Source organism: Podarcis erhardii (assembly GCF_964252035.2).
Source record: "Podarcis erhardii genome assembly, chromosome: 17".
In the NCBI taxonomy this organism is placed as follows: Eukaryota; Metazoa; Chordata; class Lepidosauria; order Squamata; family Lacertidae; genus Podarcis; species Podarcis erhardii.
This window is the reverse complement of record NC_138515.1, coordinates 28,764,361-28,779,162: the sequence shown is the minus strand read 5'-3', so window position 1 is coordinate 28,779,162 and position 14,802 is coordinate 28,764,361. Positions and strand designations below refer to the sequence as shown.

At 44.2% G+C, this 14,802-nt stretch overlaps 1 protein-coding gene across 1 annotated transcript in view; it reads left to right on the top strand.

Annotated features, from left to right (window-relative positions):
- The window catches only part of WRN (WRN RecQ like helicase), a 67,100-nt gene that overhangs the window by 35,576 nt on the left and 16,722 nt on the right, over positions 1 to 14,802 (top strand). Inside the window, exons 21-28 of the mRNA XM_081844793.1 lie at positions 548 to 649; positions 949 to 1,041; positions 4,191 to 4,332; positions 9,974 to 10,144; positions 10,231 to 10,325; positions 11,076 to 11,148; positions 12,781 to 12,854; positions 14,463 to 14,535. Of these exons, the coding sequence (XP_081700919.1) occupies positions 548 to 649; positions 949 to 1,041; positions 4,191 to 4,332; positions 9,974 to 10,144; positions 10,231 to 10,325; positions 11,076 to 11,148; positions 12,781 to 12,854; positions 14,463 to 14,535 (823 nt within the window). The remainder of the gene's footprint in view (positions 1 to 547; positions 650 to 948; positions 1,042 to 4,190; positions 4,333 to 9,973; positions 10,145 to 10,230; positions 10,326 to 11,075; positions 11,149 to 12,780; positions 12,855 to 14,462; positions 14,536 to 14,802) is intronic.

Genomic DNA, 14,802 nt, shown 5'->3' with positions numbered 1-14,802 from the left:
TACTTTGCCCAGTCAGACTGCAGTTTCTGTCTATGGTGTCAGTCTGTTTTATATAGACAGAATACAGTGGTACCTCGGGTTAAGTACTTAATTCGTTCTGGAGGTCCATACTTAAACTGTTCTTAACCTGTTCTTAACACTTTAGCTAATGGGGCCTCCTGCTGCTGCCGCGCCCTGGAGCATGATTTCTGTTCTCATCCTGAAGCAAAGTTCTTAACCTGAAGCACTATTTCTGGGTTAGCAGAGTCCGTAACCTGAAGCGTATGTAACCTGAAGCGTATGTAACCCGAGGTACCACTGTATCTGCATATAACTAGAGAAATCGTGACAACATGGCAATATATGGACGATGACAATATGAAATTTCGGTGTGCGTTTCCTTGTTCTTCATTTCTTGCTCCGTTTATAGCTATGACTGATTTATATTGCATGAAAAGTATGTGTGTAGGATGTTTGTGCAAATTTTATATTTTCTTGGAAGGTGACAGGGAGATAATGAACGTTTCATCTCTAATTTTCTTCCTCTCTCTCCCACTTTCTTTTTAAGACACCTACTCAGTGAGATACGTAATGATAAATTTCGCCTGTACAAACTGAAGATGATGGCAAAGATTGAGAAATACCTCAGCTTGAATAGCTGCAGAAGAAAGTACGTGTTATACTTTATATTTTAGCAAGTAACAATCAGGAGCTGTCAACACACCTCAATGAAAATCTTTCAAAGTTTTGAAAAGTGCCACTCACATTCTGGTACATTTTTGTATTTGCACCTTGAAGCTCATAATTTGAAAAAAAATATATATGCCCGTCTCAGGATGATTCAAGCAAGATAAATTAGCTCCCAGGTGAACCAATTAATGATGGTGATTTCTGCTCATTGTTTTCTTCAATGAATTTAACATGTAAATTCTTGTTCTTTTATTTAATTCCCAATGTTCTCTTGGGTAGAATCATTTTGTCACATTTCGAAGACAAACAACTCCGAAAGGCCTCATCGGGTATCATGGGAACAGAAAAATGTTGCGATAATTGCAGATCCAGGTAAATGTTCCTCCCAAAAGATTAAAGGTTTGGAACTGTCTTCCCACAGCTTATATGACAAGCAGCAATAAGTCTCTAATGGCTCTCTGTTAATGAAGTTTTCTTCAAATGTTGTTACTTTTAGGGTAAATGGTACAAGCTGCCATCCAGCAATTCCCAATCAAAAGCTGACTCGCAGGAATATGGCTTTAGTTTCAAATTTAAAATCCACCCTTAAAAAGCCAAGTAATAAAATTGAAAAGTTCTTCTTTGAATTTATGTCAGAGAACGACTGTGGGCGCTGAGCTCAAGTTGTGAAGGCAACTATTACCATATTTTTTGCTCTATAAGACTCACTTTTTCCCTCCTAAAAAGTAATGGGAAATGTGTGTGCGTCTTATGGAGCGAATGCAGGCTGCACAGCTATCCCAGAAGCCAGAACAGCAAGAGGGATTGCTGCTTTCGCTGTGCAGCAATCCCTCTCGCTGTTCTGGCTTCTGAGATTCAGAATATTTTTTTTCTTGTATTCCTCCTCCAAAAACTAGGTGCATCTTGTGGTCTGGTGCGTCTTATAGAGCGAAAAATACGGTAAATCTTATATCCTAAATTCCTTGACCTAACCAGGGCCTCTTCCATAGTTCATGGTTGACCAGCCTACACTGGCAAAGGCCACATCTGGACACTAGTCAGGTGGGCCTGAAGGCCTGGTAATATGACACAAGGACAGGCTTATACTGCTTCTTGTCCGTCCCCCCACACCCCGGCCTTCTGCCGCATGGCCTTAGACTAGAGGCACAACTGCCAGGGATCTTAGGAGAAGGAGCTATGTACTGTACTCTTGTGCACACCCAAGCATCACTAGCTCATACTTCGGACTTGATTTATGGCTGATGTACAATAAAGGTTGGGACGCGGGTGGCGCTGTGGGTTTAACCACAGAGCCTAGGACTTGCCGATCAGAAGGTCAGCAGTTCGAATCCCTGTGACAGGGTGAGCTCCTGTCGCTCGGTCCCTGCTCCTGCCAACCTAGCAGTTCGAAAGCACGTCAAAGTGCAAGTAGATAAATAGGTACCATTCTGGCGGGAAGGTAAACGGCGTTTCCGTGCGCTGCTCTGGTTCGCCAGAAGTGGCTTAGTCATGCTGGCCACATGACCCGGAAGCTGTACGCCAGCTCCCTCGGCCAATAAAGCGAGATGAACGCCGCAACCCCAGAGTCGGCCATGACTGGACCTAACTGCCAGGGGTCCCTTTATCTTTACCTTTACAATAAAAGGTTGGCCTCCCCTGCCTTGCTTCATGCCTGCGTTTTAATTGCTGTTCTTTCCCCACCCTCCCCAGCCATCCGTATTTACAGTGGAACCTCGGGTTGCGAACGTGATCCATGCCGGAGGCACGTTCGCAACCCGCAGCATTCGCAATCTGTTGTGCCACGTCTGCTGTGCTTCTGCGCATGCGCAAAGTGCGATTTAGTGGTTCTGTGCGAGCGCCGAAACCCGGAAGTAACCCGTTCCAGTACTTCCGGGTTTGGCGCGATCCGTAACCCAAAAACGCGCAACCCGCAGCGTTCGCAACCTGAGCTATGACTGTATAAATAAAATTGTACAGAGTGGTACCTCGGGTTAAGTACTAAATTCGTTCCGGAGGTCCGTTCTTAACCTGAAACTGTTCTTAACCTGAAGCACCACTTTAGCTAATGGGGCCTCCTGCTGCTGCCGTGCCACCAGAGCACGATTTCTGTTCTCATCCTGAAGCAAAGTTCTTAACCTGAAGCACTGTTTCTGGCTTAGTGGAGTGTGTAACCTGAAGCGTATGTAACCTGAAGTGTATGTAACCTGAGGTACCACTGTAGTGGTGGAGAAGCTACACAGAGAGCTGAACCTCTTTGTTTTGCTTTATTTGCTCGGTCATTTAGCTTGAACGCGGTAGGAATATTATAGTATTAAGACACAATGCAAACGCTCTAAGGATTCGCATCATGGCAACAGATTGCCCGACCGTATGATATTCTGTATCGTACCTTTTCTCACACAAGATCCAGTTCTTGCATGCCCCATTTTGGCAAGTACTTTCTCCATCCCTAGAAATCTATGGACTTTACCCCCACCCAGCCCTGTTCTGCAGCAGAATCTGAAGCTTGCCTGACCATGTGTTCTAAGGCGAGTTGTGGAGAAGGGATGGAAGTTCTTTGTGGAGCAAGGATGACAACACCTCTGCTCACATCTCCATTGCTGTAGTGATTCCTCTTTTCAAACCCTGTTGGTTCACACCTGAGCCACAGACCTGAGCACTCGTGGCATGCGGGATGTGACGCTGATCATTCCTATGAGGTGATTGGCATTATGATTGGGGGGGGGGGCTTACATTCCAGGAACACAGCTTTATGTACAGAGGTGCTGCATCCATTTCGCTGAGTGCCAGTTAGCGGAGACATGGGAGATTGGGGAAAGCGAGGGCAAACCAGCAGTCAGGGATGATGGGAGTTGTAGTCCAGCAACAGCTGGGCACCCAAGTTTGAGAAACACTGCCCTGAGCAGGCTTCCTCAAACTTGGCCTTCCAGATGTTTTGAGACTACAATTTCCATCATGTCTGACCACTGGTCCTGTTAACTAGGGATGATGGGAGTTGTAGGCCAAAAACATCTGGAGGGCTGAGTTTGAGGAAGCCTGGCCTAGAGCAAGAAGAAGAAGAAGAGTTTGGATTTGATATCCCGCCTTTCACTCCCCTTAAGGAGTCTCAAAGCGGTTAACATTCTCCTTTCCCTTCCTCCCCCACAACAAACACTCTGTGAGGTAAGTGGGGCTGAGAGACTTCAGAGAAGTGTGACTGGCCCAAGGTCACCCAGCAGCTGCATGTGGAGGAGCGGAGACGCGAAGCCGGTTCCCCAGATTACGAGTCTACCGCTCTTAACCACTACACCACACTGGCAAGGGTGGTTAACTGGTGACTGGCCCAATATTGCTGGACTACAGTTCCCATCATGCCTCACCATTGGCTGTCCTGGCTGTACTGATGGGAGTTGCAGACCAGTGACATCTGGAGGGCCACAGGTTCCCCACCAGAATTTGCTCTCTCTGTGTGCTCTCATGGCACACACATGCACACACTTTTTGACCTCTGTTGTTGTTTTATACATATTACACAAACCTTATTTTTGTTCCTGTAGTTTTAGGAACATTCAACATACTCCTGTGGTCAATACAGAAGACAGTTTGCAGGATTTTGGCCGGCAAGCATACCAGTTGATGTCTGCAGTATGTGCCTTAAACGAGAGGTTTGGCATGGGTGTCCCAGTCCTGTTTCTCAGAGGATCTGTAAGTGTTACAGCTTATGGGGTGGTTTGTTAACAGCTCTTTAATCCTCTTGGCTGTCTGTATGTGTAGGAGGGAAGGAGGGAGAGGTCTTTTTCCTGTGCCTTCTGGTTCTCATTGAAGACCGTCCCAAACTTGAAGAAAAGGAAGCTCTGTTCTTTTGCACAGAAACTGAAAGGCTATGAATTTGTTTTTAAGAGACAGTGTGTAGACTTCGAATTGTTTGCTTATTACATCCGGATATCGCTTCAAACCTTTTGTTTTTAAGGAGCACCTAATGCAACAGGAGTTGGAAACAAATCTGTTAGAAACACATTCCTTGATAGAAATCTATAGGAAGAAAGGTCTGAATCTTAACTGGCTGATGTGCAGCACTTTGGGAGGAAAGACTTACCGTATTTTTCCGTGTATAAGACTAGGGTTTTTCCCCTTAAAAAACAATGTCCAAAATTTGGGGGCGTCTTAAACATGGATAGATCTTCCCCCATTTTAAAAAATCAGAGTCCCCCAAAATACATGGGGTGCATCTTATAGACAGAAAAATTCGGTAATTTCTCGCTTTAAAGGTGATGCATTTGTGAAGCGCTCAACAATCCCTTATATGTGCTTTGCTGGGGACCGTGTTTCATGTAGGAGAGCTGCTTTTGTGCAGTGGTTAGAGCATGAGCTGGGGGCCAAGAATTCCCTGGTTCAAATCTCAGCTGTGGGTGCCTAAAAGCAAGCCATGCTTTCTGCCTCAGCTTGCCCACCTGTAACTTCAATATAATAAGGGCCAGTTTATTTACAGCAGAATGAAGTGGTAAAGCTTTTCCTGGACTGAACTAGTTCAGGATGATAAATCCCTTCTGCGGAGGGAAATACACCCTGCAGGCAAAAAAACCCAAACCAATAATAACATGTCAATATAGGCAGGTTTAGGGACGTGGGTGGCGCTGTGGGTAAAACCTCAGTGCCTAGGACTTGCCGATCGTATGGTCGGCGGTTCGAATCCCCACGGCGGGGTGAGCTCCCGTCTTTCGGTCCCAGCTCCTGCCCACCTAGCAGTTCGAAAGCACCCCTAAGTGCAAGTAGATAAATAGGTACCGCTTTATAGCGGGAAGGTAAACGGTGTTTCCGTGTGCTGCGCTGGTGCTGGCTCGCCAGATGCAGCCTTGTCACACTGGCCACGTGACCCGGAAGTGGCTCCGGACAGCGCTGGCCCCCGGCCTCTTAAGTGAGATGGGCGCACAACCCTAGAGTTGGACACGACTGGTCCGTACGGGCAGGGGTACCTTTACCTATAGGCAGGTTTGGTATGTTTTAGGGGAAATATTACCATAGGAGGCATAATGTAGTTACTCTAGGTCCCAGGAGCTGTTTGAAAAAGTCTTTTAAACTGTTATTCAGCACTTCTCAACGCTTTTTAGAGTCTGCTCGTTTGACTTGCTAATCTATCAGGGTTTCGAAATACTGCTACAGTCGTACCTCGGGTTGAATATGCTTCATGTTGAGCGTGTTCGAGTTGCGCTCCGCAGCAACCCCGAAGTAATGGAGCGCGTTACTTCTGGGTTTTGCTGCTTGCGCATGCGCAGACGCTCAAAATGACGTCACGCACATGCGCAGAAGTTGTGAAAAGCGATGCGCATGCACGCAGACATGCCGTCACTAGTTATGTTTGCTTCTGGATGCGAATGGGGCTCCGGAATGGATCCTGTTCATATCCAGAGGTACCACTGTATTGAAATGGATGAGAAAGTAAAACTGTTAGTTGCCTAAACTATATGGCAGGGATGTCAAACTCCCAAGAGACTGCGATCTACTCCCAGAATAAAAAATTGGTAGTGGTCTACCCATTGGGGGGGGGAGTTCAGAGTTGTTGAGCTTTTTTTTTAGGGGGGGTACGCCTAAGCTGTTTTAGGGGGGGCAGGTCATAAATCACTTAGCAACAAAGCCTCTCCCGATCTCGGGGGGGGGGTTTGCGGGGCTCACGCCCCCATCCACATTCTCGCGGGGCTTGGGTTTCCCCCATTAATATTCATTTAGGACAGCACCAGCCAATGGGCTGGAGCTGGGGGCGGGCCCACCTGTGGGCACTTAAGGTCAGGGCAGCCCGGGCTCGCCCCTTTCCCTCCTCTGCAGCAGCCGCGGTTGCCCACCCACCCGCCCTTTAGTGGTTCATCTCGAGTTTGCTATGGGCTTCGGCTGGTCGCCGCAAGGGGCCTGGTAGGAGTTTTTTCCATTTGGCTAATTGGCTGAATTTGTTGCCACTTGGTTTTTCGCCTACCTCGTAGCAAATCGTCACAACTCCGTGGTTTCTTGGTTTTGGCGGTTAGGCATTGGCCGGGGTATTGTCATGAAAATGAGGTCGGGGGGGGGGGAGGAGCGCCATCACCTCCCCCAATTCAAGAAGGGTAGTTCGTTAAAGGACTCCAGGGGGCGTCGCCATGTCCGAAACCCAATAAAGTTGTGGCCAATTTTCGCCCATTAACCTAAATTCTGGTGTCCGGTGTCTTTATTTATTCCACTTGTGGGATGGGGCGGGTATCGCCACGCAAATCAAACGAGCAGCGATAACTCCGTCTTCTGTTTTACCTATCCTGCATGAATGAAGGACAGAGCGAGGGGGCTACAGTTCTACAGTTATTTTTCCACTGTGGACAAAAATGAGCCCGCAACCGACAGCTATCACGCAGGGGTCGACCTGTCGATCGCGGTCGACTGGTTGGACATCCCTGCTGTATGGGGTCCATTCTATCCCCACAGTTTTTCGAAATAGGAAAACATTAGCATTTTGATTGTATTATAAATTCTGTTTTTACTTGGTTACACCAGTTCAAGAGGACTGGAGTGGATTTTAACTGTGTGGTTTTTTTTCTAAAAAGCATTTAATTGCTGAGAGTGGGGGTTTGGACACTAATTACAAACGACTGCAAGGGTGCTTTGGATCCTAGGTACATTTTATGTGGCCGGGGTGGGGGGAGTTGTGCTTCCAGTTGGGTTTATCTTGACATGAGAGTTAAGAGCATAAGTGGGGCCTGCTGGATCAGGCCAATGGTCCATAAAGTCCAGCATCTTGTTCTTCCAGTGGCCAACAAGATGCCTGCGGGAAACTTGGAAGCAGAACCCATGCATAGCAACCTTCTCGCCCCTTGCAGTTTCCAGTGCTTAACTGTCTCTCCTTCTGCAACCTACTCAATCTGGAAGACCAGTCTTTCCCTCTGTAGGCTGCTGTTTTAATTTTCTGTGGACTGCAGAAAGATCAGCAGCAAACCAGAACCCTCAAAAAATTATATGCAGTTAACATTTGTACACTGGGTTTAGAATGCATCAGAAAATTTCCCATCACTTGCACTAAGGGGCTTCTTTTATTGACTTCTTGCGACAGGTGTCTGTGTTCTCTAATTGTTCTTGATTATTTTCAGAGCTTGTTGTGAAAGCTGAATGTTAATTCTAATCAAGTTTTGTTCTGGTTGTAAAACTTAACTCAGCAGCTTTTTGGGTTGAAAAGTGTTTACGGTTGGAAATACCTTTTACCAATCGTGCCTTATGAATGTGCATTGTTTACCTTCTACAACATTCACCCATACTTTATGAAGAGTTGTGTTATCCTCAGTTTTGTTCAGCCTAGTAGATTCTTTTGGTAACAATATGCACAGGTGTGCTCCTAGACAGGTTTCAGGTGGGTCACAAGAGAGATCAGATTTCACCTGTTGTTTGAAATTTGAGTCAGTCTTCCGTGGTGAACAAGTCCTCCTGGGAATCTTCAAATTAAGAAGTTGCCTTGAATGAAATCTTATACTACCCCTGTTAAAACAAAGAAAAGTACGGAACTTTAAAATATAGTGGCTGATGCTATTTTGATGCTTGTTAGACTTCAGCAATATTTTTTTCTTGCATTTTAATCTCAAGATTGATTGTTTATTTAAGGGATCTATGGTTGACCCTTTCAGGGTCTCACAAAAAGGTTAGTTTAAAACATGGTAAAGATTAAAATATGAAATAAGGTCATGGGGAACAGCTTAATAGAAAAAAACAGCAACTAAAAACCACTAGACGCCTAAACAAACACGACAGACTTGAGCTGGCACTTAAAAATAATCCCTGTTGCTATCTCCTAACCAAGGCTGAAAATAAGAGTCTTAGACCCTGTGCTAAACAGCATTGAGCACCAATGTCAATGCAACAACACTGTATTCCTATAATTAGGTTTGCAGTGTGGGTGAGATTTCATGCTCCGAAAGTGAGGAGGTGTGGGGAAGCATGTCTAATCTCATGCTGGTTTTGCATTTGTACCAGCCTCCCGAACACCATGAGATAATCTCCAGCGAAAGTGCCTTACTGAATGAAAAGTGTGACTTAGGTTTTTCAGAAGAAGCCTATATACTTGTATTTGTTGAACATTCATCCTGATTCATTTGCACAACGGGAGGCTATGCTTATTGATCATTGATTCTGATATGTTTACAGGGAGGTTATACAACAAGGTGTTAAGCAATGGTTATCCTGCTCTTTCCAGTGCATTTTCTTATTCCTTTACTTTCCTTACTGCAGAAAGTTCATTTTTCAGAAGTTATTCTGTTCAACAAGAACATTAAATCCACTTAAATTGCACGATCTGAATTTGTTGGCATGCGATTGAACCCCACCCACAAGATAGCAACAGTCTGGAAGTAGACATAGTAATCCTATAGTGAGTCACCTGTTTATCAATAAAAAAAATGATATGTGTGGATGGAAATAAGCTTGCAGTCACATACAGTCTGATCAGGTGTTACTAGGTGTTTTTCCCACCCCAATACAATCCCAGGATAAAGGTTTCCTCCTGCACAATGCAGCCATGCTGAAAAGAGCTGTCTTTACATAAGCAGAGCTGGGCAGTATATCAATATATTGTCCCAAACCCGTTTGGAGTCCAAATCGTGATGTTGGTTTCATAATTTTTGACCAGGCAATATATTGCAAATCAAGGTGTGTGCACGAACACATTATGCAGAAATCACAATGCAGGGAAAACGGTGAAGCAAGCCAAGGCTTCTCTCATTTCCTGCAGCCCTTGTTAACTCTGCTGGCTCAGCTTTCTTCTGCCTCCTGCAGGGGCAGCAAATCACAAAAGCAGGTGCTGGCAAAAATTAGGATACAGGAAAAACCATGAAGCCATCCAGTTCTCTATCCTTATTTCGGACATTGCGATATATTGGTATAGCGCTATGTTTAGCTGGTGAGATATCTCAGTGTTGAAAACCAGATATCGGCCAGCCATTTATGTGAGCATCTTCTACTTGAGAACGATGTGAAGGTACCATATTTTTCGCTCTATAAGACACACCAGACCATAAGACGCACCTAGTTTTTGGAGGAGGAAAACAAGATAAAAAATATTCTGAATCTCAGAAGCCAGAACAACAAGAGGGATTGCTGCGCAGCGAAAGCAGCGATCCCTCTTGCTGTTCTGGCTTCTGGGATAGCTGCGCAGCCTGCATTCGCTCCATAAGACGCACACACATTTCCCCTTACTTTTTAGGAGGAAAAAAGTGAGTCTTATAGAGCAAAAAATACAGTACTTCTGAAGTAGTGGGTCTCTGCAGGAATGGGAAGTTCAGGGAACATCTGAAACAGTTCTTCAGATTTTAGTTGGATTTTTGGCTTCTTCCTTTTTTAATTTCAGTATTCTGAACGCCTCCCAGAACAATACCGAAGTCATCCTCTCTTCGGAAGTGGGAAGGACTGGCCAGAGAACTGGTGGAAGTCACTAGGTCGGCAACTGATCTTAGAGGGCTTTCTTATGGAGGTTTCTGGCCAACGCAAATTTACAACCAAGTGCAAGCTGACGCAGACGGTAAGTTTGCAACTAAAGAAGGTGCTCTATTAATTGATTGTCTTGGCAGCACCATATTGAGCCATAATTTGTTTCATCTGTCTCAGGGTAAAGACTGGCTCTGTAAAGCAAGAAAGGAGTCAGGACACAAGCTTCTGCTTCAGCCTAATGAGGAACTGAGCTTAAGGAAGTCTCCTTTAAGGTAACCATGGCCTGTCTGAGGACTGAAGTTATCAATGCTTATTTGTGTAAGTGCTTCCAGGCTGCCAAACATTAGGTCTGGATCATTTTGAAAGCTCACCTGTTGAAATGGTACATTGTTTTGTTTTGTTTTGGTTTTTTTCATTAAAAAAATGGAAGCTTTTTCATAATACAATAAAAAAACTAATCTGAATGAAATAAGAAAGAAAGAAAGAAAGAAAGAAAGAAAGAAAGAAAGAAAGAAAGAAAGAAAATACAAAGTTTCTCTGGCTTTCAAATGTCACCACGATTTAAGGTTGCCATCTCCCACTTTAAATCTTTCTGTGCTGATTGTTCAAATTGAGTCCTCTGTTTGATATGACAGAATAAGGGCATGTGTCATTGTTTGTTTTGTTCAGGTTTGTATGGCTGGGGAAAGGTATTGCAATTCTCTTCTAGAATGTAAGGATTAACCTTACTATTACACCAAAGTGGTGAAGAAAAAATATGGCAGATTGGTGGCAGACAGGGAAAAGTGGTTAGATTTCATGGGATATGGTTATATACTACAGGAGTGCCTCAGTTTTCAGAGCGCTGAACTCCACTGCCTTAGAGATTGGCCTGAAAGTAAATAGACGCTGCACTTTGAAATCATTCGCATTTGTGACTTTGCATTCTGCAAAAGTAATTTTTGAAGACTTGGCTGTGCATCTTGCTGTTGGAATGGTTTTTGATATCAGGAAGGCTGAGATAATTTTCCTTCTCTTTCCAGCTATCAGTCAACCTCTTCAAACACCAGACATTCCTCCTATAGAACGTCACCTCAGTTGACAACAGAAAAGCAGGTCTGTATGGTAGAAACCAGCACTTTTTCATCGCTTCTTGCCTTCTAATCAAAGGCAGTGATCTGGTCAGGCTATCTGTCAGGCATAGCCAAACTGTTGCCTTCCAGTTGTTAATGGAACACAACTCCCATCATTCCTGATTACTGGCTATCTTGGCTGTGGCTAATGAGAGCTGGAGTCTAACAACATTTGGAGAACTACAGGTTCAGCACACCTGCTATAGATGATAGGGTGGCAGGATCAAGCCTAGCTGCCCGGTTCCTGGGCACATATTTCCTTGCTCTGGAGTTGCTGTACACGTGATGATTGCACAGCGATGGGTGTTAGCTTGGCTAAAAGTGAGCTTGCATACCACTGTTAATTTTTCCTACTGATATGGAGCCCCATGAAATGTTGGGCATATTCTATGGTGACTTCTCAAGTTAGTGCAGCAGCTCTACAAAGCATGGTTCTCTGGCAGACAAAACACAGCTTTGTTGTTGTTGTTGAGTCGTTTAGTCGTGTCCGACTCTTCGTGACCCCCTGGACCAGAGCACGCCAGGCACTCCTGTCTTCCACTGCCTCCTGCAGTTTGGTCAAACTCATGCTGGTAGCTTCGAGAACACTGTCCAACCATCTTGTCCTCCCTCGTCCCCTTCTCCTTGTGCCCTCCATCTTTCCCAACATCAGGGTCTTTTCCAGGGAGTCTTCTCTTCTCATGAGGTGGCCAAAGTATTGGAGCCTCAGCTTCAGGATCTGTCCTTCCAGTGAGCACTCAGGGCTGATTTCCTTCAGAATGGAGAGGTTTGATCTTCTTGCAGTCCATGGGACTCTCAAGAGTCTCCTCCAGCACCATAATTCAAAAGCATCAATTCTTCGGCGATCAGCCTTCTTGATAGTCCAGCTCTCACTTCCCTAACACATTCCGTTCTCACTTCCAAAACACAGCTTAGGTAACTCTATGGTTTCGCTTAGCATGTTGTCTGAATCTGGGTGTGTGGTTTAACTCTTTCAGATAAGCCATGAGCTGCCACCAAGGTTTGTCCTTTGGTTTTTCAGCTTATGGTTTGTGTGAGAGAGAAATGGGCTCGAAGGACATGCTAAGCTGCTGTGGCCTCTCTGAATGTTTGCACCAAATCATGGTTTCCCTTAGCAATATGCACAAATGAGATCTGTGTCTGTATTCCTTCTCTCATGAAAGGTGTTTCAAAAGGGACTTGGAAATGAAGCCTTAGAATTCTATATTGTTTTAAAGATTTATTGGATACTGCAAAATTAAAAAGATTTATTGATTGAATGAATAATGTTTATTCCATTAGTCCATAGACTATAACAGAATAAAGTAAGATACTAAGACTTTAATAAAAGTGTATTAGTCACAACTGAAATAAATACATAAGATATATACGTAATAGACCTTAGGCAGGTGAAGTCAAGTAATCATGTCAGGATACATTTTATATTCTCCTGTCTTCAGATCTCCATGAGAGTTTACAGGAGTGGAATCTAAAATGTTTTTCTGAAACGAGATGCATTCCGTTAACACATTATCAAATTACTGATATTATTTTGAGTATTTTACTATAAATATTTATTCCAAGTAAATTTTTGCGTTTGTATTCATTTTCTGTTTGGGATTTTGTATTCCTGAAGATGTCTTTGCATGAAAAGTTTTCGTATCGAGAACCGAGTAAAGTCTCTAGAGAAAGTTCAACTTCGGCTAAAAGGTAATACTTCCAAAGGTTATCCACCTTCTACCCACCCCCTGTATCTTTTCAGATCTCCTTTTTCCATCTAGTCTTCCTATGGTCTCTTTAGAGAATGTTGGTCGGGTCAGCCGCTGTAAGTGGGACAATACAGTTACAAAAACGCCTTTCTTTGTTGCTACAATTAGTAATGTCAATCATTTCAAGAGTTTTTGGTTCTTTAATCATCCACCCTTTAAATGATTAATTGATGACTAAATTACCACATTAGCCAAAGCACAATGCAGATGCATTGGCGAAAGACTGAAGGGTGTGTAAGACAACATACAGTGGAATAAGCAAAAACCCAATCGTTGTTAGATGGAAAATCAATATTTTTCTAGTTCCTATTACAGCAGCCTAACAGAACCAACTTGGCCTAAAAACTCATCAACATGCAGGTCTGCAGGCAGTCATCATCACTGATTAAATAACTAAAACTTGATCAAATCTTCAGTTCTAATGAAAATACAGCCTTTTGTGCAATAGTTGTTTTAATCTAAGTGTGGGCACGCTTTAGATTAGTGAGAGATTGTGTGTGTGTGTGAACCACAAAATCCACCAACTGCAGCCAGGTGCAAAATATGGGTAAAGAGGCCAATTGCATACTGTACCACATGAACTGGGATTATCTGCATATACAAGATATGGTTTTTTAACCATATCTGAGTTACCACGTAACAGGGATTCTAACAGACTATTTTGAGGGTCGGGGAGCCTTTTGGTTGTTGCTATTGGTAAATGATTGGGAATCAGAAACATGCAATCCACTGCAATTCATCTGGCGACCTGCCTTTTGCCTGCGCTTGCATGTAGACTGCTGGGTGGGGAAATAGCTGCATAACCATGAAATACATAGATAGGCATGCAGGCCTGAACTGACACCAAAGTCAGGCTTATGGACATTCCTGCTCCTGTCCACATGTTCCACAAACACCCCCTCCCTTTGCTGCTAGTGGCAGCTGTGCTGGAGCTTTGTCGTCCATGGAGGACACAGTACAGTGGGTTCTGGATTCACTCACTGGTAAAACTTTCCAAGTAAGGCTGGCAATATCTGGTTTTCAACATCACGATATATCACCAACTAAACATTGCAACAGACTGATATATCACGATGTGTGAAATAAGGATGGAGCTGTGCAAAGGCATTGGCTGGCTTCACGGTTTCTCCTGCATCGTGATTTTTGACAGTGCCTGCTCTTGTGATTCTCTGCCCCCTGCATCAGGCGGGGGCATCAGGCGGGGGGAGCTGAGCTGGAAGAGTTAACAGGAGCTGCAGGAATCGAGAGAAGCATTAGCTGGCTTCACGGTTTCCCCCACATTGTGATTTTTGCATAACACACACACACACACACACACACACACACACACACACACATCCTGTTTTGCAGTATATTGCCACGTCAGAAGTTATGAAACCGAGATCATCATATGGACTTCAAACCAGTTTGGGGCAATATATCAATATATCGCCTATCTCCAAGGATATTTCCCAGATATTTCAAGGGAAAGGTGCAGGGATTTTTGTGTCAGTTGCTCTATAGACGGGCTGAATTGAAGTTAGAACACTTGCCTCCTTTCTTTTGATAGTGCCACAGCACAGTTGCCACTGCTTCTGACCCCTTCAGATTCTGCTGCATCTCTAAGAGAGAAGGAATTACAGGTGAGTACGTCAACTGAAGTGATTCCTTATTTGAAGGCATGTTTACTGGGGCTGTCACCTGATTAAAGAAATCTTAGTGGATTAGTTTTATGAGTTGCAGATAATGATCAAGTTTCCTGAAGTGAAGAATGCCCTCTCGTCTGATGTGCATCTGTCTTCAGCATTATATACATTTTGATGCTGGGTCGAGATGCAGCTTTTTGCACAAGCATTTAGGGGTGGAGAATGAGACCAGAATGCCCTTCCCATTGTAGTGTTGCCTTTTCT